The sequence below is a fragment of the Etheostoma cragini genome, chromosome 12 (genome assembly GCF_013103735.1).
Source record: "Etheostoma cragini isolate CJK2018 chromosome 12, CSU_Ecrag_1.0, whole genome shotgun sequence".
In the NCBI taxonomy this organism is placed as follows: Eukaryota; Metazoa; Chordata; class Actinopteri; order Perciformes; family Percidae; genus Etheostoma; species Etheostoma cragini.
The window spans coordinates 17,123,672-17,149,715 of NC_048418.1; the positions used below are offsets into that span (position 1 = coordinate 17,123,672).

Consider the following 26,044-nt stretch of genomic DNA (forward strand, 5'->3'; position numbering starts at 1 on the left):
TGTGACGTCACACTGCCATACACGCCCCTTGAATTTGGAATATTCCCGACAGTAAAGTCACATCACTTCGTTATGAGTTCTAGTAAGTGAACAAAGTTTAGGGAACAAAATGACCATAACTTTTATTAGTTGGCAATATAAAAAAACTGTTTACCTTTTGAGATCATTCCCTATGCGTTTCATGAAACTGAATTAATTTATTTTTGTTTGTGGTTTCAAAATAGTACATTGATGAACAACAGTTCATCATTGTGATGTAAATGCCATTATACTTCCTGAAAAGAACCATTCAGTTATGTAGAAAAAACTCTTAAGCTAATGTTTGATATATTGTTTGCTTGCCTTTTATTACTCTGGTATTCAAATCAAAGTCAAACAAAAGAAGGAAATAATTTTTTTGAACGGGTATTTAGCGCATTACTGGCTATAAGCCATAGTATAGTTGCTGTCATCACGTCACTATGTACTTTATTAATAGTACATAAAGACTGATGCCACCTATGGATGAAGGCTCTTTCTTCATACATAGGATAAACCTTTAAGCTAAATTAAGTCTCATTAGACTGAAAAGCTTGGCAGTGAGGCCCTTGATGTGAGGGTGTACTCAGGTACTGGTTGAGATGTCGAAGGGCCGTGTTGATCCTAATCCTGGCTGCCAACACAAACTCCTCTAATACTGATGGGCCTGAACCATCTGTTTTACATTCACACTGGAGGAAAAAAAAAAAGGTACTGAAACAGTGCTGGAAATGCTGTCAACTGCTAGATGAACATGGCAAGAAAACATGAAGTTGGTTAGAAGCAAAACAATGCTTTACCTGATCACAGCAGGTACCCACACTGAATTTTGCCTGTTGGCCTTTCGCCAGAAAAGAGACAAACACTTGTTCCTTCTCGAGGACTCGGACCCCAACAGTTTTGTTAATGGACAGGAAGACTGGATGCAGGGGAGTGGGACTGCTCCAGCTCCACCGACGAACCCTGGCACCCGCCTCATCCAAACACTGACCGCCTGAACTGTTCAAGGTCAGCCTGCAACATAAACTCATACATCACACATTGGTTATGCTTAACCATACATTAAATACACCCATAAGTACAGAAACAGGATATTAATTTGCCTAATTTTTACATTTATATTCACCTATATATTAAAAGGTATTACAAATGTAATATTAATGCAATACATTTTAAATAAAGAAATGTAGTTATTCATATAAAAACACTTTTAGTACCATATGTTTCCGTTGTTGTGATAACACGTTGCCCTCCCATCAGACTGGAACATTGCTCTTATTGGTTGACAGGAGGCATTGCTATCATCATACACGATGCAGACCCTACCATTTACTTCAGTGACCACGACAATGAGAGCCAAGAGGCCTGAGGGATAGCTGTTACCATGACGATAAGGATAGGAACACCCACTGTATTGCACATACAGTCACACACTCTTTATCTCCAAGCCAAAACCCACTTAAAACAGAAACCACTTTCTACAGAGATTACATTGTGAAGGGATACAAGACCTGAGCAGAGCCATCAGGGAACACTGTAAGAAATGTCATCCCATTGGAATAACACTTCCTGAGAAATTCTGTCCCATCCTGTGAACATATAAGAATAATGTATACAAGGTCAAAAGATGTTCATGTTGACCACAAATTCATAATAAAAAGCCTCCATTACAAAATGATGGTGTGGGAAAAGGTGGGCATTTAGCAGACACAGAGAGTCTAGCAAAAGAAGCTACTGCATTATGGGAAATGTAAGATCAAGTCTTTTTGGAGCCTGAGCAATAGGGACAAAAAAAAAAATCAAGATATCTCGGTCTCTGCTGCTCTGATTTTGACCAATCTTTTTCAAATCTGTCTGCCATCTAACTTATGAATCACAAATTGCTGGAGTAACCCTTTAATAGCCATAAATGGTTATAATCATAAATGTTTTGCCTATTCACAATAACAAAAAGGTTACATTTGTTAAAAACAGCTATTGTGTGGTTGGGGATTTATGCATTGATCAGACACAGTGTGGCCACATGTTTTTTTTATAATTATGTGAAAAGATAAATAATATACATATTTGTAGACTTCTATGACTTAAAAAATTAAGGCAAGGTATGGCTTTAATAAAGGAAAACTAATAACTGGTATACCTGATGATGGCATATGCCAAACTGAAGTGGCTTGTGGTCACAATAAGGGACTAACACCTGCTCCTCTTGCTCTTTTACGTTCATGTGCTTCTCAGTGTAAACTGTCCAGCATGCTTGTTCTGGAGCACAAGAGAGCCGGAAGCGGAGTACCTTTGATGTTCGGGCCACTAAACAATAGCACAGAACAAACTCACATCAGTCTCACAGACCTATTTAAAGTCACAATCTAAAGTCACATAGATACCTTTTGCACATGTTACGCCAGTTCATTTCTGTTCAGCATGACCAGATTTAAAGCTGTCAACTTGTTTGTTGCTTACTGAGCCGTTACTCACGGGTTGCTGCTACAGGTAGTTGGACTGAGAAATCCTTGTAGATACCCAATTCTGATTCTCTAAAAAAATAAAGCATACAGATTACGTTGCTTTTGACTTTAATGCTGTAAGGTTTTATGTATTGACAATATCATTTTACTATATTTGTGTTTATGTGTGTTGGATTAGAATAAAACAAAACATTTTAAGATGCCATTTTGTACCCAAGTCCACTTGGTAAATCAAGGGTAAACTTGTTGTAATCCTCCATCTCTTTGCCTTGGAAGAGACACTCCTTCATCTCTGTGGCTGGCTGGTGTCCTGATGATGATGTTGGAGTACTAGTCCTCAGGTCACATCTCCTCTCAACCAAACGGTTCCACTTCACCAGCGTCTGATACAGCTGCTGCCACTGGACACAGCAGAAGAGTGGCATGGTCTAAGATGGACACAAAAGGGGATGCAAGGAGGTCTGAAGTGCATCGGGTACATTTGGGATATGTGTTTATTGACTCTCTTTCTCACCTCTGGCCCCTGTGCCAATGGAAGATCCAGTGAAGGTTGGGCCCTTAGTCCACAGTATTCACATTTCAATGGGTATTCTGTCTGAGGCTTGGACTGGACAAGAGAGTGTTAAATTGGACTAATAAGTAACATAAAGCCATGTTTTTGTATGGGAAATTCCAATAGATATGTGATCTTTGTACCGCTGGAGGAATGGTTGTTAAGTTTATCCTGTTGTTGTCAGACTCCCGATTGTACCTCAGAACTCCTGCCGCTCTGATACAATAGGTGGGTGGGTCACTGACACACTGTGGACAGCCCTCTGGTATCCTCTTACCAAACCCAGAGAAAAACACAAATCAAAGGAAGTAAAACTATAATAGATCATGCATGTATTGATTTAAAAACAAAATGAAAAAAAACGATAGTGTATAATCTACTACTCGATCTGTCTTACGTGGTCATCCAGGACTGGTTGTGGCACATTGAGCTCATGCTCTAGTGTAGCGGCAGCGGCATCTAAATTGTAATTTCCCCATAGGGGATCAATAAAGAGTATAAAAAAATTAAATTATCTAATGGTTAACAAAAGTTACTGTTGCATCATTGGATCAAGTCCTACTACCAATGGTAAACACTGGTGTGAAAAAGGTAGGAACCTAAAGATTTTCCTCTGCAGTCAGCTTTATTATCTTATAATGAATTCAGGAATTTTAATTGTGACGGAGCAGACTCACAGGAAGAGCTGGACATCATCTTTTTCTCTGTCCTTCTGACTGGAGTGAAGTTACTGTGTTCTTTCCTCCTGAAGATGAATAGACAGTATAGGCTACAGTAAAATAAGATTAGGAAGCGATCACCTGAAAAATATCTCAAAGATTCTGAACCACATCATGTCTCTATTACACACACTTATACAGTACATTAATCAGCTTTATATTTTCCAAAATATGAAATCAATTAGCATGTATAAGAAGACAGGCAAAGGTCAGGCTGACATACAAACAAAAAATAAATATGAGGTAAAGCAATACACCTATTAACTGTTGTTAGTATAATGAATTTATATCTCAATTTGAGAGGGATACATTGCAATAGAAAATAGCACACCTACAAAAATACACAAGTACATACATTGTACAGTAGTAAACGCACCTCAATGAGTCACACCTGCTGTGTTGTCAGTAACCTTGGAGATGAAATAGCAATGTGTACACGTACTATCATTTTGCCACTGGCTGACTGGTTTAAATACCCATGAATATTATGCAACATAATTACAATATACTGTACAATACTGTCGCTGACTGTAATCTCCAATGTGGTCTGCAGAAAAGAAGTACACTTTATGTAAAGGATACCATTTCAAATCTCGTTTGACTGAATCTGGATTTATTTTTGAATCTATCCCAATTACATCTTTTGTAGATGTAGTCCTCGGTCATCCACTGCTATTTATTTAAATTTTGAATGTTATTTCTAAATTTAAATGAATATGCCAAAATCAGATCAGTAATGTTTCAGCTGATTTTAAGACAAAAAAAGGAACAAAACAACCTCACCTCAAGGTCAATAGCTGTTGTAGAGCTTCCTCTGCAGATGAAGGTTTCCCAGTTGTCATGGAGCTGTACATGTTCAAATTCCCATTGCTTTCCTGACTAGGACTAGGCAACTGTCGATCTTCAAAGTTCCATATTGGTTTACAAAACAATATAATCTCAAGGTCCTTTTCATGGTTGTATTACATTATCTTTATTTTAGGTAAAGAATGATCTCTTAGGCTTTACCTATATATAATTTATATAATAATTCTTATGTAAATGGTAAAGGAGAACACAGCCATTTTAACAGTTTATGAGGTTTCTTTTAAAAGGTTTTGTAAAGGATTGGGCTTTTCCACTCTGTTTCAAAACCCACTTTTCCATCCACATTTGTATAATCTCAGTGTTTTTCTCCCAAAGATGGCAGAGTGGTTGTGCCTTCTCAGTTAGGTCTCTGCTGTAGTCTTTATTATGTATTTATTTAGTGAGCTAAATCTGGGGCCTGTTGCACGAAACTAGGATAAGGGATTAAGCCGGGATATTCAAGTTATCCTGGATGAATTTAGCTTGGACTCGGTTGCACAAAACCAGTTTGAATTAAACCCAGCCAAGTAACCATGGAGATTTATTCTTTGCGGCTAGCCTGGTCCAGAGCAGGCTAACAGCCGGGCTAAAATTAATCCTGGAGTGTCATGTGTCAAATCAGCTGCGGCTCGGATCCGAAATAAACGTGTTATTCCGTTGTCTTCTGCATGTGTTCTGCTTAAATTTATGAACATGCATTAGCCTACTTGTCCCTATTGTTGTCGTGAGTTTGATTTAAACCCTACTACAGTTGTTTAGATGGTTAGAAATAGTTGCACTGGTAGCCTACCCTGATGCGGAGTGGGACTTTTCCCGTTGGGACGGTAGTGTGTAGAGGCTGCCAGGCGTGCGGGCGCTGCCCGGTGCCCGGTGACCGCTGTCCGGTGGCCGCTGTCCGGTGGCCGCTGTCTGGTGACCGGTGCCCGGTGACCGCTGTCCGGTGGCCGCTGTCTGGTGGCCGCTGTCTCGTGACCGGTGCCCGGTGGCCGCTGCCCGGGGGCCGCTGTCTGGTGGCCGGTGCCCGCCGGTGTACAGAATTTGGTGTTACACCGGCAGACCTGTGCATTGCGTCAGTGTCCACTCTCTCTGTAACAGTAGAGATGAGCAGCGCAGTGTCCGTGGTCTCAGCTTCAGGTCTATACAGGACGCGCTCCGAAGATTAAGTGTGACAATATTAGGCTAATGTAGGCTATATATTCGTGGCCTTACGCATATAGTTTACATTCATCACACCGGGAACACCACAATGCTTCTTAATCTTTTTATTTTCGTGCGGTCACTTGTCAGAAGAATAAAAAAACATGAATATGGTTTTGCTCACAGCGTGTATTGAAGTCACTTACTTCTTTTTCTAGTTGTTGTCCCTTTCTGATTGTTCTGTAGGCTATGAACATTAATTGTACAAAGAATTAGGAATATCTTATAGAGATTAGTGCATGGTTGTAAAACATGTTCTCACGTTGTGAATAAGGGTTTGAAATTAAGCGTAAAGCCCCTAAGGGGTCCATTTCCCGAGGAACATTAGTTCCCTCTGATCTCTTTGAGGCAAAGGCTATATTTTTACATCCTCACACATTCAGTCGGGTCCGCTATGTCAGGCTTTTCCCCTCCGTTTGATAAGAGCCGTATTTCCCTTTTTGCATATTCTTCCCCTCCTCGTTACTTTCCATTAGAAGCTGCTCCTCATTGGCTGAAACATATGGCGCATATGCGTCTTCTCATTTCTGCATCAGTAGGCCTAGGGCCTAAATCTGATCGATACCGTGGTCTATTTGAGAAAGCCGTGAACGGGCACTTATCCCAGCTATCTACACCTGGCTTGACATAGCTCCATCTGTTAAACCCGGCTCGGCAAACGTGCAACCGATAAAGCCGCGATGAGCGGATCAAACTAAGTCAAGCTGCGCTTTTTCACTTATCCTGGATATCTTTATTCTACTTTCGTGCAACAGGCCCCAGTTTAAGGTGCATTACCGCCACCTACCGGACTGGGATGAGAACAGCAGATTCCTTGACAACATTACCCAGGTGAAATGAATGTCAGTTGATTACAGAACCACATCAATTAGCCCACCTCTGGCCGCTTCTGATTGGTTGTTGCAGCAGCCACTCGCAGAGAATGTTCCAGTTTAAAATGTTGTGGCAGAGTATAATCCATCAGCTTGCTTCAATGCTAGGAGTCATGTGCCACAGAATGTTGAATGAAGGAAAAGGGAAAAGCATTACTGTTTACTTGACTGCAGCTGTCATTATGATGTGTTATTTGGGGCAAACAGTAGACTGTACTCGACTAACTGAAACAGAGTGGCGAAAAGAAGCCGATACTGCCAGAAGGATAGGTTTCAATGAGGGACAAATTGTGTTTGGGAGAGGTTTTCAGAAAGGGTCTGGTCTCGGGCCACAAGTCATAGACAGGACCAGCAAGTCAACCTCAAACACTTCTGTGAAGGAGGATGCTGAATATCAAGCAGACTTTGCAGGTAAACATTAACTTTCACTGTATTGAAGTGTTCAATTTCTGACTGAAATTGAGAAATACAAAATAGTACAACAAAGTAAAGTAGAAGAAAACATCTGGTTGCATCTGAATTGCATGCATCAAATAAAATATCACATTTGAGTTACCTAGCTATGCAATGTGTAAATAATCTCTTCTATTCCAGTGTATAGACTGTACCTCTTATCAGTGTTGCGTGGGTGAAAGGTTGGTCTGGTATCGATGTTCTTATAAAGCTCATTCATTTTCCAAAAAGGAGCAAAACGTAGAAACTAAAGTAGAACATTTAAAGTTGCAATGTTAAAAAAATCAGTGTCCCCTTTCAGGCTGGGTGAAAGGACGAACACAAAATGGTGGCTCCAAAGAAGCAGCATGGAAGCGCATGTCGCCCTCCTTGCAGTGTGGTTCGGACCAGTTGAAGTTCAGAGCAATGGGACCAGGAGCTTCACAGTTTGCTGTGGAACAAGGTAAATCTAATTATAAAATCTAAAGCCTAATTAAAACTATACACTGTAGGTATTTCCACCAATTATTGCATATTCTCATTGAGATGTTCTTCCCCCACAGCAAATGCACCTCCATTACCTCTGTCCCAAGTTCCTTCCACCTGTGGCTACATCATGCAGAGGAACTCTTTTGGGCTTGTCATACTGGTTCCCTATGATGGCTGCAACATGGTTCAAAAGGTAATACTATTTAATGCTAAATGTCGCTGTACTCCAGAATGGAGAGTTTGACCATCAGTGGCTGATCCTGGCAATGTAAAACTAATGACTATGGTGTAACAAGGGATAAAATTATTGATAGTTGCAATTAATTTGATAAGTCATTCACACAAACATGCCATTAGATGGTTCCAGTGTTTTTTAGTGCATTTTGTCTTGTACAATAATGTAACTTGATGCACCCTTTTTTTTCTTTTCTATTTTTTACATACTTTTTTTTTTCCCCCCTCCAAGGATGGCAGTTATGTGCTCCCTATGCGTTGGCAGGGACGTCCAGTCTCACTCTGGTGTCCCAAATCTCCAGCCCCTCCTCCACCCCAATATCCTTTTGGTCCCCAAGATCCAACTCTTGAGCCAGAAACGCCAACAACGCCGCCGCCACCACCACCACCACCACCAACAACAACAACTATTGCTCTCCCTGAAGGACCCCAACACCCTTTCAAATATCCTTTCGATCGCCAATATCCAACTCCTGAGGCTGAAATGACCCCACCAGTGGCTCAACCTGAAGGACAACACCATCACCCCTCTTACAAATATCCTTTTGATCGCCAATATTTCAATCCTTACTATCCTTTCAATCCCCAAAATCCAACCCCAGAATCTGAGATGACACCACCAGTTGCTCTCCCTGAAGAACACCATCACTCTCTCAAATATCCCTTTGATCGCCAATATCCTTTCAATCCCTACTATCCTGTCAATCCCCAATATCCAACTCCAGAATCTGAGATGACACCACCAGTGGCTCTCCCTAGGGGACACCGTCACTCTCTGAAATATCCTTTCAATCCCCAATATCCAACTCCAGAATCTGAGATGACACCACCAGTGGCTCTACCTGAAGGACAACACAATCACCCCTCTCATAAATATCCTTTTGATCGCCAATATTTCAATCCTTACTATCCTTTCAATCCCCAATATCTAACTCGTGAGAATGAAATGACACCACCAGTGACTCTCCCTGAAGGACAACACCATCCCCACATTCTCAAATATCCTTTCAATCCCTACTATCCACAATATCCAGCTCCTGAGGCTGAGATGACACCACCAGTGGCTCTCCCTGAAGGACAACACAATCAACCCTCTCACAAATATCCTTTTGATCGCCAATATTTCTATCCCTACTATCCTGTCAATCCTCAATATCCAATTCCAGAATCTGCGATGACGCCACCAGTAGGTCTGCCTGAAGGACACCACCATCCCCATATTCTCAAATATCCTTTCAATGGCTACTATCCCCAATATCCAACTCCTGAGGCTGAGATGACACCACCAGTTGCTGTCCCTGAAGGACACCATCACTCTCTCAAATATCCCTTCGATCGCCAATATCCTTTCAATCCGTACTATCCTGTCAATCCCCGATATCCAACTCCTGAATCTGAGATGACACCACCAGTGGCTCTCCCTAGGGGACACCGTCACTCTCTGAAATATCCTTTCAATCCCCAATATCCGACTCCTGAGCCAGAAACGACACCACCAATGACTCTTCCTGAAGGACACCTTCACTCTCCCGAATATCCTTTTGATTGCCAATATCCTTTCAATCCCTACTATCCTTTCTTTCCCCAACATCCAGCTCTTGAGCCAGAAATGACACCACCAGCTCTCCCTGAAGGACACCATGTTGTCTCTCACAAGCATCCTGTCAATACTCAATATCCGACTCCTGAGAAAACTACAATGAAAAAAAACTGATGGCCCTAAAGGGCCACATGTCCATTCTCACAATAACCTTTCAATAAATTACCCTCAATTTACATTTTGTTACTGCTCAACTACCCAGAAATTGGGGCACTGTCTACATAAGGAAATATTGTTTAGGCTTTACTCTTGACCAACTGAGCTTTTCCTTTTAGACATGAAATTGTGATGACTTACAATGTACCCTTTCAAAATGAAATTGATCGCATCTGAACCTTGTTGGTCTAATCGGCGATTAAACATTTAATTGGAAAAATGGCATTGTGCGTGTGCACGAGTTTTACTGAAGGACTTGGTTTTATTTTTCAGGTTTCTAAACTCAGTGTAGCAGATGTGAAGAATTGGATTTTATAAACTCTACATTAATCCTTGTGTTGTCCTCAGGTCAATTTGACCCGTTTTCCTATATCAATGTTCTTTTTAAGTACCATATTGTAAATACCCAAAATAACACTGATTCCACACAACGCTCTTTGGCAAGTACAACTCTATGCTTTTATTAATTTTAGAGTGTCTTATTCTATTTCATAGCATCTGGAAAAAAGAATAGAAGTTTTGAAATAGTATTGAGTAAAAGTCAACATTCTAGTCTGATCATCCAATAACATTTATTTTTAGTCCAAGCGTTTTTTTTTAATTTTTTTAAATTTTTTATTTCAAACATTAGGTATTTTCTATAAATGAGGTTTATTGATCATGAATTTCAAAAATACCTGTGAAACTAAAGTTAATTTAATGTTAAACATAAAAAGTGAACAAATTGGAAAAGGTCAAGTGTTGAAAAAAGGGACCAAAAAGTTCAACGTTGATAAAACTCAAGTGTTAATTTTCAATATTGACTGGAAGACATCACAAGAAATAATAATTTGGATAAACTCAAAAGTTCAGAAATTATATTCTGAAGTGAGTAAAAGCTGGCCAAGATTGTGCAAATTTTGCTTTATGGGAATGAAATTTCCCTTGTAGAATTAATAGGTTGACAATCCTATGTATTTTGTTTTTCTAAAAGCAATAAAATATTTTGCTTCCAATTTAATTAGATTCTTTTGAAAATTGAGTTTTCCTTTTTTTTTCAGTACTTCACAGAAGAGATGTATATTAGTTTTTTCTTCAATACAATACGAAATTCACATTTACGACCCACAGCTGCAAACCTTGAAACCAATTTGTTAGTAGGATAAATATAGTGCAGTATTTTGAATTGTAATTCTGTCAATTTATTTGGGATAACAAATTTGTATGGTGGAAGCTATGTTGATTCCCTGTGAAAGTTTGAATACAAAGAGTTCCAAACAAATTTTCCTTTTGCTGTACAAGTAATTCCTTATGTTTATTTGTACATTTATGATTTTTTTAATTTATTCCGTCAACCAAGAAAGCCAGATCCAATTCTTGTCTCTCAGAGTGACATTTTATCAGGTGAAGAATTCAACAAAGTATAGCATTTATTACCATTTGGTATTTTTTGTGGAGAATAGGAAAGATTTTAGATCTAAGAAATTCCTCATAATTAAGAAGTTGAGCTTTATCATTTTGTAAGTCTGCAATGAAAATAAGATTCCTATCAACCCAATGTTGAATATATAAAGATTTATTCTTTCTGGTTAAGAACACCATATAATAGTTCTGTGGGAAGAAAAAAATATGAATAAAGCATAACTTTGCAGCATCAAGCGCCTGCTGGTGAAATTTAGAGAACCTTTGCGGTGACTTAATTTCATTTTTTTAAATGGTGGCATTTATTTTTCAAAATAAAATGAATTAAAATGTCATGTATTTCTTTATAGAGGGTTTGATGGATAAACAGAGATTCCATCTATCTTCATCTGCATATCCGGTATCAGGTCGCGGGGAGAGCAGCTCCAGCAGGGGTCCCCAAACTTTCCTTTCCCCAGCCACATCAACCAGCTCTGACTTGGGGATCCTGAGGTGTTCCCAGGCCAGGTTGGAGATAGAATCTCCCCACCTAGTCCTGGGTCTTCCCCGAGGCCTCCTCCCAGCTGATTGGGTAGGGTAAATAAATCTAGAAATGCTGTTCGCTTTATTTAGACTACCTAACATGGACAGGTCTCTCTGAAGCTACATATTAAATATATATTTAGTTTGTTGTATTTTGGGTTTAAAATTCTTTTCTTGTTGTTTGTTTAGATCTTTTGAGATATGAATTCCAAGGTATTTAATATTATTTGTCACTGGTATATCACCCATAAGTGTTTCATCAGTGTTATACAGAAACAGAATTATACACTTTGAAACGATAAGTCCTAAACCTGATGCCAGCAAGAAGGATTGTGTTTCTTTGATTGAGTTTTCAATTTGTTGTTTGTCCTTTAAAAAAAAAAACTGTGTCATCAGCTAGCTGAGAAATTTTGAAATTTCTCTCTCAAAAATCCTTAATCCTTGACACGAGATGACACCGCCATTGGCTCTCCCTGAAGGACACCACCATCACCACCACGCTCACAAATATCCTTTCAGTCCTTACTATCGTTTCAATCCCCAATATCTAACTCCTGAGGCTGAGATGACACCACCAGTGGCTCTCACTCAAGGACACCATGTCCGCTCTCACAAATATCCTTTCAATCACAAATATCCTTAATCCCTACTATCCTGTATAGCCCCCTCCATCCTTTCAATCCCAACTATCCAAATCCTGAGCCAGAAACACCTACTGCTGCAACAAACTGATTGCTTTAAAGGACAGCATGTCCATTCTCCTTTTCCTCTATATCCTGGCATTCCTATTATCTAACTCCTGAGCCAGACTGACAACACAAATTACAAAGAAAATGGATCGACTTCAACAAGTTAACCTTCAATTTTCTTATCTTCTGCTTTTTTCAGGCTACCCTGCTGAACACTTATAAATTGTTTGGATGAGTAAGCCTTTCAGTTCTTTATACGTTATGTATAACGTACATGGAGAACCCTCACCTTCTCCAGAAATGATCATGTGGCTGACTGTACATGAGGTGTACAGATATTAAAATGATTTACTATTGAGCAAAAGCTATTTTTTTCAGTACAGAATTGTGCGGAATGTACCCTTTCACAAATGAAATTGATTGTTGGCATCTGAAAAGCCTCTGGTTTTGACAATTGGTCTTAACATTCAGTTAAGATTACAGCCTTGTGCACATGCTTTACTGAAGGACTTGGTGGTGTTACAAAAATTATTACCGAAAGATGACAAAGTCATTAACTATTTTTTTTGTACTTGTTCAAGGAGCCAATAGTGTGGGGAAACTAAGAAGTTAAAGGGAAGAAGTCTGGCCCAGTTTTTTGGAACTATATGACCTTGGGTGCTTTTAGACAAGGATGGCTATTTAAAAGTGATAGAAATTCAGTTTTAAATGTTCTTTTTTCAGTCAATTTAGATGATGTGATGCCTGGCTTTTATAAACGTCATTAATGCTGGGCCAGTTCTCTGAAATGTAGAAGCCAAAAAATGAAGGGCACCACTGCATTTCCAACACTGTACCTGCTGTAGTTTTGTGCATTGTCCCCCTTCCCCAACACTGGATCCAGAAGAATAACTGACCAAAGAGCATTAAGCTGATGGAATTGTTTGATACATATTGGAAGTAGCTATAACTTTTTTTAATCTATTGGGCTTAAATGTTCTCTTGAGAAAGATGTCTACAGTTAAAGCAATACATTTAATATGAACAGGAAACTCAAGTCAAATTTACTTGTATAGATTGAGCCACAAGAGCACCACACTCCCAGAATTCAGAGCTGCTTTTGGTTCCTTGAGTCTCTAAAAGTAAGTTGGGATTCAGAACATTCAGCTATCAGGCTCCTCTCCTGAAGGACCATTTTCCAGTCTGAGTTCCTGGGGGCAGACATGTTGCCACATATCAATAACCTGAAAACTCTTCTTTGCTAACGCTTAGAGTTAGGGAGTGAGGAGTTGCAGCGTCCGCCTAGCCAGGCGCACCTGCTTATCGTCCTAGTAATCAGATTCATCTACCATATCACAAACGTAGTGAGGTTGGCCAGTACAGCCTAGTCCGGCTGGGGAGAGTTCCATCTTGACCAGGCACGTCTCCTTGTCTCTGTTATGCTCTTATAGTTCTAGACTACTGGGGATTTCCTTTCCTTCCTTTCGTTTTGGCACACTGAGCTGCTCTCTCCTCTCCCTTTCTACTTGTGTGTGTCCTGTCACAGAAATGCTTGTTACTAACCTATAGTCCTGGGAAGTTTACTCCGGAGTTCTTTGTTTTTGCCCAGCATACAGTGCTTTTAGAAAATCATTGACAATTGACTGCTGTCCATCCACAGATTTTCAATTGGATTTAGGTCAGGGCTCTGACTTGGCCAGACAAGGACGTTCACCCTTTTATCCTTAAGCCACTGCATAGTTTTTTGTGGGTTGTTGTCATGTTGGAAGGTGAACCACCTGCCCCAGTTCAGCTATCTAGCAGAGGGCCACAGGTTTTCCTCAAGAATTTCAGTGTACTTGGCAGCATCCATTTTCCCTTCAATCGTGACCAATTGCCTTGTCCCCGCTGAAGAGAAACACCCCCACAACATAATGTTGCCACCACCATGCTTCACAGTTTTTAGTGTTTGCCAAACATAACGCTTGCAATTCAGTCCAAAACATTCAATCTTGGTCTCATGTGAACATAAAACCTTTTTCCTCATGGCACTAGAACGTTCTGTATGTTTCCTTGCAAAGCACAAACAAGCCTCTGTGTGTCCTTTTTCAAACTTGTAAATCCTTCAACAGTTGCCATTGGCCTCTTGGTAGCTTCCCTGATCAATGTCCTCCAGTCTTGGTCATCCAGTTTGTAGGGACGGCCCAATATAGGCAAGGTGCTGGTGGTGCCATACGGTTTTTACTTCTTAATAATGCTCTGCATGGTACTCAGAGGGTTGGTCAAAGCCTTTGAAATGTTTTTGTATCCTTCTCCTAACTTGTACCGTTCCAAGACTTTATCCCGGAGCCTTTTTGAAAGCCCCTTTCCAACCATGGTGTATTCTTTGCGTTGCCTTGCACTACTAGTGCAAAATCACTACAATTGATTTTAGGTGGGCGGCATTTAGCATGGTGTGGGATTTGGAAGTCAGCTGGTTGTACCCGAGTAATGATTACTCTAAGGGGCTGATCACCTAACTGTTCATCGCGGTAATCAGAAAAACCCAGTTTTTATGCTAAGGCTGCCTTAAAAACTGTAAAGCCATATCAACCCTGAAATAAACCTGGGCAATGGATTGCATGGTATTTACTCTATGCTGCTACTGGTAGTATCTAATGAGAGTCAAAATTGCGCTGCTGCTGGTCTGTTAGGACGTGTCATGCACAATTGCTCGCAGTGAAGTCAGTAGAGTCACTTTCTGAGTATAATGGGAAGTAGTGGATCACATCTGAGGTAGATTTGTGCACCGCCAGTGGTTCACATTGGTTGTCGTTCACAATTCCAAGAACTTGAAGCTCATGTATAAGACGCTGGACTGCCAAACCCTCAGCACAGTGCAATTGTCATAGACATTCTAAATCACACGTTTGCAAAAAGTAATAATTGCGTTATCTTTTCCCCTGGAAAAGTACAAAAATGCAAGCAGCATGGACAACGGAGTAAGAGGAAGGCATGTAGAGGAATGTTACTAATAAAGTAATCAAAGAATCAGTTTTGAGAAGAGAGAATGGATAGCAGAGTTTCATTTTGCAAGACATTTGCAGAGTTTTGACAAAATAGTTAACCCTTCAGTTGAGAAATTTAGCTACAGTTTCATGAAATGTTATCAAACGATCTGTAACAGGATTGATTTTATGTAATGTTTCACTGTGTACTGCTGCTGAAGGAAGAACAGTTGTACCTGGTTAAGGTTGGATTTCTTCAAATCTTTGCTATCTCTCGAGCTTATTTTGCTTCTAGTTATTCTATGAATAACTAGAAGCAATGGTCTTTGAAAGCAAGGGCTCACGTCTGTATTTTTTATTCCCTTTCTTTTGCATTTGTTGGCTGGAATCATGGAACACTGAGCCAAGGATAAAAACTTATGCAGAGGAGCAATAAATCCTAAAAAATCCATCCTTTGGTGGTCATCGGCTGTCCATCATGGGAGAATATATTGTCCTGTTATGCAACGCTGTGCTCATCTCTGTTTTGTTATTATTGAATTTTGTTTTTATTTCATAACTCTGCACTTTACACTAAAGGTAAGTCCTATGTACAGCATGTGCTAAAGATAATTTGACCTTTTATTTTACCAGTATTTAGAATTTGTGATGGAAGACCATGCTTTGTATTTGTGTTTAAGTATGTTTTACAGAATACGTTTTGTGACTTTTGTTCATGGAGACTAAATATAAAAAAGCTTAGGAACATAACATCTACATGGGAAATGTTATGACAAAGATGTGTATATTTATGTTATTACTGTTTGTATGATCACAGTACACAAAGATACATTTTTTTATTAAGAAGATTGACACAGCCAGCATTCAAGCTGTTGATTCCAGCCAGTGATCTGTGTCCCATTTTTGAATATCTTCAGTCCATCTGTGGCTATATTCCCGGCCAGGGCACTTAATCCCTCCCCCAACTTTGACTTTTGCTCCACCCTCTCCATACAGTTTGTCTTTATGGGGGATTATGATGTGGACATGGATGAGGAAGAGGAGGGACAACTGTTCATTAGAAAGGCCACAACAGGCCATTGGTGGGAGGACTGTGGAGACGGTGGCAACACACAACACCAGAGAGGAGGAAGAGGCTGCATGGTAAACAGCCGCAGTTGGGCCGAGGAACTTGAGTATATCTTGGCACCGCAGGCAGAAGACTGTTACAGTGGAGGGCGAACCAGAGTGTCCAGCATCTCTGTGAGTGACTGTATTTCTCTCTTTCTGGCGGAGCCACACAATCACTGAATAATTTCCTCACAGTCCATTTGTTCTGATAAATTACACTGCATCTTTCAGAGATTTGGCAAAAGTCCAGGTTTCTATACAAATGACAGTTCTCAGACAAATAACAAACCCTGAACATTCTCCAGTAGCAAGAAGCAAAGCTGATTTTGTTAAAGGGAAATGTGCATGACAGCATTTGCAACACGAGGTTATGCACATCTGGTTACTATACTGTACATAATGTTTACAACGGTGTTTACTGAGGACAGTCTGCCTCTGATCCTTATGGACGTTGAGTCAAAATGTTACGCTTTGTAATCAGCCTGCTGCTGCATTGTGACACAGCACTGTGGGAACTGTGTGTGGTCTACGTGCTTTTTGTGTGTGTTTGTGTGTGTGTGTATTTGGGTTTCTCTTTTGCACGTGTGGGCACAAACACCCTTCCTGGTTTCTCTCACGGCTCATCCCATTTGAATCTGGGATGTGGGATGAGCTGGATGAGACTCCTTTGGCAGACAAATCAAAACGTCGATGCTGCTAAAAAAGTGCCCATGTTCATTAGAGGAGCTATTATTGATCAGCCTTTTTAATGGTTTTGTTTTTTTCAGTGTTGCAGTCTCATTCATCAGGCTATGTGCCTTTTAACCCGCCACAACATCAATCATGTGCCCTTAAATCTGTAAATCTATCTAAAGTTCATCTGCTCTTTTCAGGACACAGCTTTCTAGCAGCTGCCATTTGTTCCTTTCTTTTGATTAAAATAAAGATGAAGAGGTGAGGAGAAAGAAAGAAGGCAAGTGAGGATGAGGGAGGCGCTGATAACAGATCAGGAGAACAGTGGCAGCACTGAGCAGCTCTGCCTCTCCCCTCCCTCTTCCATCTCCCTCTCCTCCTGCACTTCCGTCTCTTCCCACTCTTTCCTCTCCTGCTCCCACATCCTCCCTCCTCTTTCTGCTGCCTCCTCTCCTTCCCCTAACAGCTCTCTTCTCCCTCCATCGCTCTCCTGCACGGAGCTGCAGTATACGAAAGGGTCTCCTGGGTCTAGCTTCACTGCAGTGTAGAGAAGGGCAGGGCGGCTGTTTCAGTACGATGCGCTGAAGGATGGTGCATCAGGAGAAACGCGTTTACCAGGTGTGTGGAGTTGTGTTTGTATGACTTAGTGATTCTGAAGGTATAGAACATGTAGTATAATATCGACAGGGAAGTAGCCATCATGGGTGAGCTTCTGTAGATGAGTCAGCCATTATGGATGAGTGGCTGTGTATTTGTGAGGTGGCATAGGGATGTTTGCATCTCCTCAGTGAAACCATTTCCTTTATCATATAACGGATATGTGTGTAATCTTATAACATGCTTTGTTCCATGAATGATGATTATTTGACATCATTTACAGTGTTGCTTTACTACATACTTTCTTCTAGGAGGGTAAAATAGGTTGTTGGTGTGACGTAGACTGTCTGCTGGTAAGGAGGACATCTGAAGTGGATGAGATGGAGGCAGAGCATAGGTTGCAAGAGTGAAGGCGATTGACTGGGATTTATGTTCTTACATCCCAGCCTCATCTAATGATGGTTGACAAAAAAAAAAGTTTTGAGTTTTTTGAGAGAGAACATTCTGACGGATAACAGAAACATCTCTAGTTTTAGAGGTGTTTTTCAATGGCGGTGTGTCACAGGCAAACAGACATGGAGGAGTAGGCAGCCTTGGGAGATGTGGGCACTTGGAACAATCCAATAATATAAAAATACTTATGGAGCCAGAATTGGATATCATGTCATGCTGAAACCTTTCGTTGTATATTTCAAGAAAAAAACTACGAGACAGTAGATTTGTGTACAGAAACTCATGTAGCACAAAGGATTAAATTTAAGAAAAGACATTATATTATATTATATAGAAAAATTAAATATACATAGGCGTAGTTGGAGAGATCAAGAGGTCTAATGACAGCTACACAGTCAAAATGGTAAATGATTTAGGGTAAGACAACATAAATGTAGGACAGTGAAACTAGAAGATAAGAAACTAAGTTAATCTTCATTTCTGGTCCAGAAGAAAAAATAGGAGAGGAGAGAAAAGGCCTTGATTGGTGTCATTTGTTAGAATTATTTATATGGCATTTACCAACAAATGTTGGACAAATGCTTCAAAACAGTATAGATATTTATTTTCTTTTTTAGGTCTGGTGTGGGGACCTGGCAAGAAAAAAAAAACTATAGTATACTTTCCCTCCGCTATAGTTTCCCTCCAACTATAGTATACTTTCCCTGGATGTTGTCTGGGCACTGTTAACGAGGATAAAATCAACAATATTCATTCATAACTGATCATTTATAGACAGACCTAACCTAAGCTTTTTGTAGAGTAGGAGAGAACATAGAAAAACTGTGTTTTTAGCTAAGTCTTGACAGTGCAGTAAACATGTTTTTACAATTATAATGACATTATGAGCCTACAGCTGGATTACCCTAATGTGTGAAAGACAGGGAATTGGATTGATTTGCCACACTCTTTTAATGCACCTTGCTTGCATAATCCATGTTTTCCCCCTGCTCCATAGACTTTATTCATAGCTTTAGTTTAAAATGCAAACTACACTTAATGTTTCTTCTCACAAATATAACCCACTTGGTCAATCAAGCGGGGAGATGGAACTAAAGCAGCAGCATCAGCACTATCACTTTTTACATTCATGTATTTTTCTCTTGTCTCCGGCAGGCCCAGAGGAATGAGAGAGAGTGCATCAGGCAGAAACTTGCCCTCGGCAGTTTCTATGACGACGAGCCAGTCATCTATACCAGCTGCAGCAAGAATAGCCAATCCTCTCGGTGGGTTTAGAGAGTGTGTGTGTGTGTGTGTGTGTGTGAGAGAGATCAATGAAGCGTTTTGAAGGCCTGCACCAATAATTTGGGGTTTTAGCTTCTGACAGCTGACACGTCAGCTCTTTAGATGTTCTCCCATAATTTATTCTTAGATGGATGCCAGGGAAACAATGAGATACTCCCAAGATTTAATTAATTATTGATCCACAGAAAGCGTAATCTATTTAAAATCCCTGATCATAAAACTTAACTGTAGGTTTTGTAGAACTAATGTGCCGCCTGTATAAGGAACCTCCTCATGTAGACCACATGACTCACCCATACAAGGCATTCATTACTACATAGCCCACCTATTGGCAAACCAATATCAGTTTAACCCTCTTGTGTATATTCATGCATGTCAATCTGTTCTTTAGCATCTGCAACAGCTAAAGCAATCTACATGGCAAATATAAGAAGTTATTCAACAGCCAGGAGATGGAGCTGTTTAGCTCCTCACTTTATTCATTAACTAACAACTCAAAGCCCAAAAGACCCAAATCTGAAAGATAAAGCTGATTGGATTGGCTTGTAGGTGCAAAACAGTAAATGACAGCGCATCCTTTGTGGGAATCCATTTAGAAACAGTGAGTCATGTAGTGGACAGTGCAGTAAGTTGTGCAATAACAGTGGGTTTAGAAAATAAGTGGATTTATCCTCTCTGTGTTTAAAGACTTAGCAACAAACAGAGGAAGAAAACAAGTGATTAACACATCGGACAGACCGTCAATAGGAGATGAAAGGTTTCCCAGAAAGTCACAAGGCTGTATAGTCAGTCTGAAGGGAATTGACATTGGACTACAAAATTTACAGCAACAGAACAAAGAAACTCAAGTATGGAAAGAGTAGGCGCAGAGGAGGTGGCACAGTGGTTAACCTCGGTTGTGTGACAACAGCTGAGACAGAAAGTTAGGGATGCCCTAGTTTCACACAGATTTGGAGAAATTCTCACGGTGTGACATAAATGCTTTCCCTTTAAAAACTGTGTATATAATAATTTTCTTCTTGTGTTTCACACAATAATACTGCACACGCGTGTGCAGTAGTCTCCCATTGTCTTACTGTTTGTATTGTACTGCCTAACAATTTTTTTTTAAATTTTTTAGGAATATTGTGTATCCTAAATTTCATTGCAGAAGTGATTACAATATAAATTGAATGAAAAGTACATTAAAAATAACAATTACAACAACAATAATAATATAATAATAATAATAATAATAATTTGTATTTGAAAAAAGCAACCTGTACAGTACATGTGAGTGAATTGGTACCAGAGTTAGCTGAACGTGTGCTGGATTTCATCGGCAGTCCCTTTGCCTGATGTTATATGACAAGTGAAATTACTTAGTAAATGACATTTTAAATGAAACTAAAGGAAACCATTGTCTCACGTAATTGATATTTCACATTTGTATTTTGAGGTTTTACACACACACACACACACACACACACACACACACACAAACACACACATACACAGTGGAAAGAGTTGCATTAAATCAGACACAAGTTGGTTAACCAAAGCCACTGCACCTATAAAGCTCTCTGCTTTCTTTTCACAACAGCTCTGACCTGCAGTAACTCTCTGGCACTTGTTCTTTAGAGGGGGCGTTTACATTGACATTGGGGCCGCCCCCTAGGCTGGCTGCTGTTTGAGGAAGTGCAGTTGTGTCTTTGGCCCAAATTCACTGAAAGAAGAAGTGATGCCTAATTTAAGCCCGTGTCTGTGATTGGTGGAATTGGAGCCATGTAACCTCCATTGGAGGTGAAGTTGCACCTTCTGGACTTTAGTTTGAGGTGGAAATTCCAACACCTCCCTGTCCAGTTTGTGATGTTGTATGCGTTATTGTTCTTATCCCAGTGTAGGTTGGGAGGTCACTTTGGGTTGTTAGGTTATTTCAGTCAGAGTCACTCATAATCTGGAACTGAGTGAATGGTGTTATGAGCTCCTGGAAAGGCTGAGGTTAAGGTGCAACTGCTGTGAAGAGCCTTGTGTTATGTTTTTGTCTTCAGTAAATTTTTATCAATGCCTTTTTTTCTATTATATGAGGTCACAGACTGTGACATTACTAAAAACAATGCTCTTCTTGGAAGGCTTCCTGCAAGATTTTGGAAGCATGCTGCAGGGATTTGCTCCTAATCAGCTACTAGAGCATTGAAAGGTCAGGTTGGGCACTGATGTTGGCCAGCACAGGGTTGCAGTTGACTCTCCAATTCATCCACAAGATGCTAAATGAGGTTGGGCCAAGCTTTTGCAGAAATCCTTTTTTTGTAGACCTCATTTTCGGTACTATACTATTGGTACTTGGACACAGCGTCAGTGATGAACCTGGGGTTATGGGGTGTTTCAGGTTTTTGATTATCAGACACCCTAACTCAGACGGAAGTGATCAGCCTTATGTCCAAGAAGGGCCCTGCTTCAAGGATCCACAGCCATTGTGGCGCCTTTCCAGCAGGCTCTTCTGCACTGCAGTCCTTTAACTCCAAGGAGTTTGAGTGGTCACTGTATTGAATGGCCAGCATTCATCTAAATCCACCTTTGACTGGCTCACAACGGGCTCTTCAGCCATTTTATCAGAACTCTGTAACAAGACCTTCATATTTAGCCCTTTGCACGTGTTGGTTTCTTCAATCTGGTGTTTCCAGGGGACACAAAAGTAAAGCAGGACCACTTGCTTTGTAGACTGTGAAGTTAACACCATGTCTGGGCGGAAAGGAGTGGTTGCCATGTTTTCTGGGAACTTGAGCTGCCTTCCTAGGTCCACTTGGAGCTGCCAGTCCAGTGTGGTGGCAAGAAGGGCTCCCGAGGAGCTAGGCTGATAGCGTGCCTTCGCCCGGCTCTGATGCAGGTGATGGGGCTGTTAGGGGGTGTGCTGGTTTTTACTGTTTGAAATCGCTGTACTGATTGTGACTGCCAAAAACCTTAAGACTTGGTCATGGCGCCAGGAGACATTTTCTCTGTATTTAAAGATCAACACTTACACTCTCACATTCTCTCCCTCTTTGTGTTTTTCCTATCAGCCTGCAGAGTGGGGTGAACCTGCAGGTGTGTTTTGTTAATGACAGCAGCAGTGACAAAGACAGCGATGCTGAGGACAGTAGGACAGAGACCAGTCTGGACACACCGCTGTCACCTGTGGTATGCACGGCTTAGACAGTCGTTGTTGTTGTTGTGTGTGTGTTCCATGTTTGTTTCTGTCTTGTTTCACTACTCTCATTGCTCTTTGGAATAACCACACGTGAGAACAATTGGTTGTTACATCATGATGTCATTCAAACCACTTCCTCTCCAGAGCAAGCAGAGCTCATCGTTATCGGACCGGGACACGGCGGAGGAGGACTCAGACCCGTTAGATGACTGCGGCGGGTTCTGGCGAGTGCAGCGCAGGCTTCAGGAGGAGGCCCGGGTGGCACTAGCTCTGGCCCGACCCATGGCCCGGATGCAGGTGGAGGTGGAGAGGAAAATCCAGCTGCACAGACGTTCACCTGTGGCTGACTTGGTTAGTCAGTGAGAGAGAGAGAGAGAGAGAGAGAGAGAGAGAGAGAGAGAGATTATACCCTGGTATACTCACAGTGTACAACGAAAAATAGCCTTGACTTTGACAAATGTTTTATCTCATTGGACTCATTGGAGTCCAATGAGAGTCATTGGAGAGCTCATTGGAGAGCGCAATACAGATCAACTCTTCACTTCTTTGAAACATGCTTTTCAGGAGAAAATCCCAGAAGGAAAAATCCTTACTGTATGTTAAGGGAATAAAACCTGTGATAACAGAATGATTTACTCTAACTGCTGTTACAGTAAACACAACAAAATGAAAATGAAATAAGGGACCTTCATAGCCTGAATAGAAGGTCAGTCAGGGTTTGTAAGGATGTGTGTGTGCGACTTAGAGAAAACCCCAAATGCAGAAGATAGACACATTGATCCAGTTGACTTTGACAAATATTGAATAAAACCATTTTAGTCTTTATTCACATTGTAAGCAATTTTGCAAATTTTTTTAACATGCATTTTCCTGTCTCTGTGTTTAAATACTCAGCTTCCCCATCTGCCCCACATCAGCGAGTGCTTGATGAAGAGGAATCTGAGGAGAGGGGACATGAGGGACATGAGTCTGGGACAGCTGCAAGTTATAACAAATGACTTACACTCACAGATTCAGAGTGAGTAAATCACACACACACACACACACACACACACATGCGCACAAACATTACTTTCCTCTCATTTTAGTTGCATACCATTGTTGGCAGGTGAAAAACATTTATCTTAATTAGGTCAAATTTAAAAAACTTATAACTAAATAACAGCAATGCTTTGGAAGTGTTTGACAAAACTATAGGATCACAGACCTTCACCATATTTAATACTAATAAATAAAGTTACCAAAAAACAAGGCATGTCATTAACAATGCTGATAATGCTGCTAAGGTCTGGTATGTGGCCTGGTGGGTTAGTGGTCAAAGAAGTATACCATTGAGAAATTATGTTAGTTTGAATCCAGTCATCCTCCTATATTAACTCTCTACTGATTTTGAAAGTGTTTTATAGTATACAATGGAGGTCAAAATATCAAAAGACTTAACAACCAATCAACTTTTAAAAGGTATGCTTAAAATATGGGCATTTTATAATATTTATATACAGATCCGGCTCCTAAATTCTCCTTCTCTCGTCCTAAATCTTTCTGTTGCATTGGACTTAATGACGAGTTAATGACATGTATAATCTAACACAGGTCTAAATGAGGAGCTGGTGCAGTTGTTGTTAATGAGGGACGAGCTGCACGTGGAGCAGGACGCCATGCTGGTGGACATAGAAGACCTCACCAGGTGAAACACCCTGTTCTCACACCTCTCTCTGTCTTTGTGTTAGCAATATCTGTCAAATTCTCCATTTCTATCCCATATGTTGCTCATTTAATGTAGGTCCTGGGCTGGGTCTAACGTACATCCTCTCTCTGTTGGGACAGGCATGCTCACAGCCATCAGCGACACCAAGCAGAGAAAGCCATCTCGAAATAAACACCCCGACTACACGTGTGTCCGTATGCACGTCATCTTACCTCCCGCTCCATGGACCGTCACCAGTGTTACTAATGAAACTCCATCTGTGCTGAAAATAACCATGTAGTGTAATAATAACACGCACACACACGACAGGATGTTGTCGAAGGACATAAGACATCTAAAAGAAGCTGAGCTGCTTTCACTGTGGACACAGTTGAGTTTGTGCAGGCTTTTCCACTTCCACTCAGCATGATTAATCATGCTATATTTTATAGAATTAGGGGAATACTCTCATTGTAATTGCATCCCCTAACCCTGACTTACCTCTCTATGATTTTGCATGGTACACTCACGTATGTTAAGGCTGGGTGGAAGAGAGGGCCTGCACACCTTGGTTCTCCATTATCTGAAAAAGGAGGATGACTTCCAGGGGCCCAGCCTGACTGAACGTTTGTCTTTATAACAATCAAGATTAGTCAGTTCATGTTTACTCTGTTCCCCTGTTTATCATCATTTTCAGTAGGAGCATCGCGTTATTTCAGTTTCACAATGGAATTCACTGTTAAAAAAATATAATAATAACAAATTCAATGTAAAACTCTCTGAGCTGTTGCAATAGAACATGATGAACAATCTGCGCTGATTTGCAGCTTAGCTTCACAGTGGTGTTAAGCTCCACAGAGGTCTTGTAATTTGATAGCTGCTACACTTTTCACCTGCTTTTAAAGATGCATTTAGAGCTTTACTGGACAACATTTTGAACTTTATTAGACAAATTTATATTTGTCAACTACCTGCTTTAATTCGCTCTGTACAATAGACAAAATGACAATATGTAGGTTAAATAATCATCAATCAATCAATGGGAATAGAAAAAGCTAAATTGGAGGCATGATAGCCCCAAAATAAAAATACAATCATTTTTGGTATGCTCAATTTACTGATGCTAAAAAAAAAGGGTAAACATAAATCAAATATATGAATAAATCTCAGCCTAGACAAATATCTATTTTATCTGTTCAGAGGGTTTATGGACATACTGTATGTAAATGTTAAAAGACACTTTATTAAAAGTATGAAGAACATGCCTTGTTGTCTGGCTGTGTTTTCACTCTCAGCTTTTGAAGAATGTTATTTAACACAAAGTCAAACTTTCTTTTTCTAATATATGCTTCATTGATAAATGTCCTATATAATGATTGTAAAAACAAAACTCCAGTAATAAATGTTTGAAGTGTGCGGCCTGTGTTGGTTGGTTTTCATGAGAGTCATTTTTCATTTTATGTTATGTTTACATTATTCACTTTCAAACCAGAAATATTGTTTCATTAAGTGAGTAATGCTTGGGAAGATGCTCCTATTTCCATATTCAGCCACAGAGGTGCATTCTGGAGTTTTTCTGCTCATTCATATTTGAGGTGACTCTTATGTAAGTGACTTCTGTGGAGGATTACCACAGGCAAAACATTTACTGTGGGGACAAAACTAAAACTAAGTTACACTCATCTGTTCATTCAAATGAACTTCTGTTAGTTAATAATAACAATAATAATAATAATAACAGCGTTTTAAAAACTATCAGTTTGTAATTTAGTATAAGTTGTTACACATACTTCAACACACTTGAACTACAAGAATTAATATATCATTTCCACCTCAGACAGCTGCTTGGATTTTTTCAATTGTTTAAAAATTATAACACTGATGTCGCACTGTTGCTTGCTCTGGAGGAGACTACTAGAACTGTTGGGTCCTTGTAA

General features: G+C 40.2%; 3 protein-coding genes across 5 annotated transcripts; 2 read left to right on the forward strand and 1 right to left on the reverse strand.

Annotated features, from left to right (window-relative positions):
* Positions 1-203: 203 nt before the first annotated feature.
* Positions 204-4,621, reverse strand: LOC117954419 (glutamate-rich protein 6-like). 2 transcript variants are annotated; one of them, XM_034888204.1, is made up of 13 exons: positions 4,539-4,621; positions 4,132-4,165; positions 3,714-3,781; positions 3,434-3,495; positions 3,180-3,308; positions 2,998-3,090; positions 2,697-2,911; positions 2,494-2,552; positions 2,159-2,325; positions 1,525-1,607; positions 1,236-1,394; positions 819-1,032; positions 204-710 (listed from the first exon to the last, which is right to left on the reverse strand). In XM_034888204.1, the coding sequence occupies exons 3-13, from the start codon at positions 3,730-3,732 to the stop codon at positions 549-551; spliced, it is 1,362 nt and encodes a 453-aa protein (XP_034744095.1). In that variant the 5' UTR covers positions 3,733-3,781; positions 4,132-4,165; positions 4,539-4,621; the 3' UTR covers positions 204-548. The 2 variants fall into 2 exon arrangements, with proteins under 2 accessions (XP_034744095.1, XP_034744094.1); XM_034888203.1 differs by lacking the exon at positions 4,539-4,621 and having other exon boundaries at positions 3,714-3,805; positions 4,132-4,274.
* A 2,176-nt stretch (positions 4,622-6,797) lies between these two features.
* Positions 6,798-9,003, forward strand: LOC117954031 (MAGE-like protein 2). The gene is made up of 5 exons (XM_034887486.1): positions 6,798-7,081; positions 7,425-7,565; positions 7,666-7,784; positions 8,058-8,321; positions 8,992-9,003. The coding sequence occupies exons 1-5, from the start codon at positions 6,853-6,855 to the stop codon at positions 9,001-9,003; spliced, it is 765 nt and encodes a 254-aa protein (XP_034743377.1). The 5' UTR covers positions 6,798-6,852.
* A 6,457-nt stretch (positions 9,004-15,460) lies between these two features.
* On the forward strand, positions 15,461-25,532 carry LOC117954715 (schwannomin-interacting protein 1-like). 2 transcript variants are annotated; one of them, XM_034888673.1, is made up of 8 exons: positions 15,461-15,717; positions 16,135-16,380; positions 19,126-19,235; positions 22,293-22,410; positions 22,565-22,771; positions 23,315-23,438; positions 24,014-24,107; positions 24,248-25,532. In XM_034888673.1, the coding sequence occupies exons 1-8, from the start codon at positions 15,640-15,642 to the stop codon at positions 24,297-24,299; spliced, it is 1,029 nt and encodes a 342-aa protein (XP_034744564.1). In that variant the 5' UTR covers positions 15,461-15,639; the 3' UTR covers positions 24,300-25,532. The 2 variants fall into 2 exon arrangements, with proteins under 2 accessions (XP_034744564.1, XP_034744565.1); XM_034888674.1 differs by lacking the exons at positions 15,461-15,717; positions 16,135-16,380 and adding an exon at positions 17,421-17,538.
* Positions 25,533-26,044: the final 512 nt, after the last annotated feature.

Excerpts from the sequence above, each read along its gene's own strand:
- LOC117954419 (XM_034888204.1), bottom strand. Across the intron at positions 2,553-2,696 it reads GATTTACCAAGTGGACTTGG|AGAATCAGAATTGGGTATCT; the intron begins GTACAAAATGGC and ends TTATTTTTTTAG. Across the intron at positions 1,033-1,235 it reads CACAACAACGGAAACATATG|GCTGACCTTGAACAGTTCAG; the intron begins GTACTAAAAGTG and ends TTTATGTTGCAG.
- LOC117954031 (XM_034887486.1), top strand. The coding sequence starts at position 6,853 with ATGATGTGTTATTTGGGGCAAACAGTAGACTGTACTCGACTAACTGAA. Across the intron at positions 7,566-7,665 it reads ACAGTTTGCTGTGGAACAAG|CAAATGCACCTCCATTACCT; the intron begins GTAAATCTAATT and ends CTTCCCCCACAG. Across the intron at positions 7,785-8,057 it reads GCTGCAACATGGTTCAAAAG|GATGGCAGTTATGTGCTCCC; the intron begins GTAATACTATTT and ends CCCCCCTCCAAG.
- LOC117954715 (XM_034888673.1), top strand. The coding sequence starts at position 15,640 with ATGCAACGCTGTGCTCATCTCTGTTTTGTTATTATTGAATTTTGTTTT. Across the intron at positions 19,236-22,292 it reads AAGAATAGCCAATCCTCTCG|CCTGCAGAGTGGGGTGAACC; the intron begins GTGGGTTTAGAG and ends TTTTCCTATCAG. Across the intron at positions 22,411-22,564 it reads ACACACCGCTGTCACCTGTG|AGCAAGCAGAGCTCATCGTT; the intron begins GTATGCACGGCT and ends CTTCCTCTCCAG.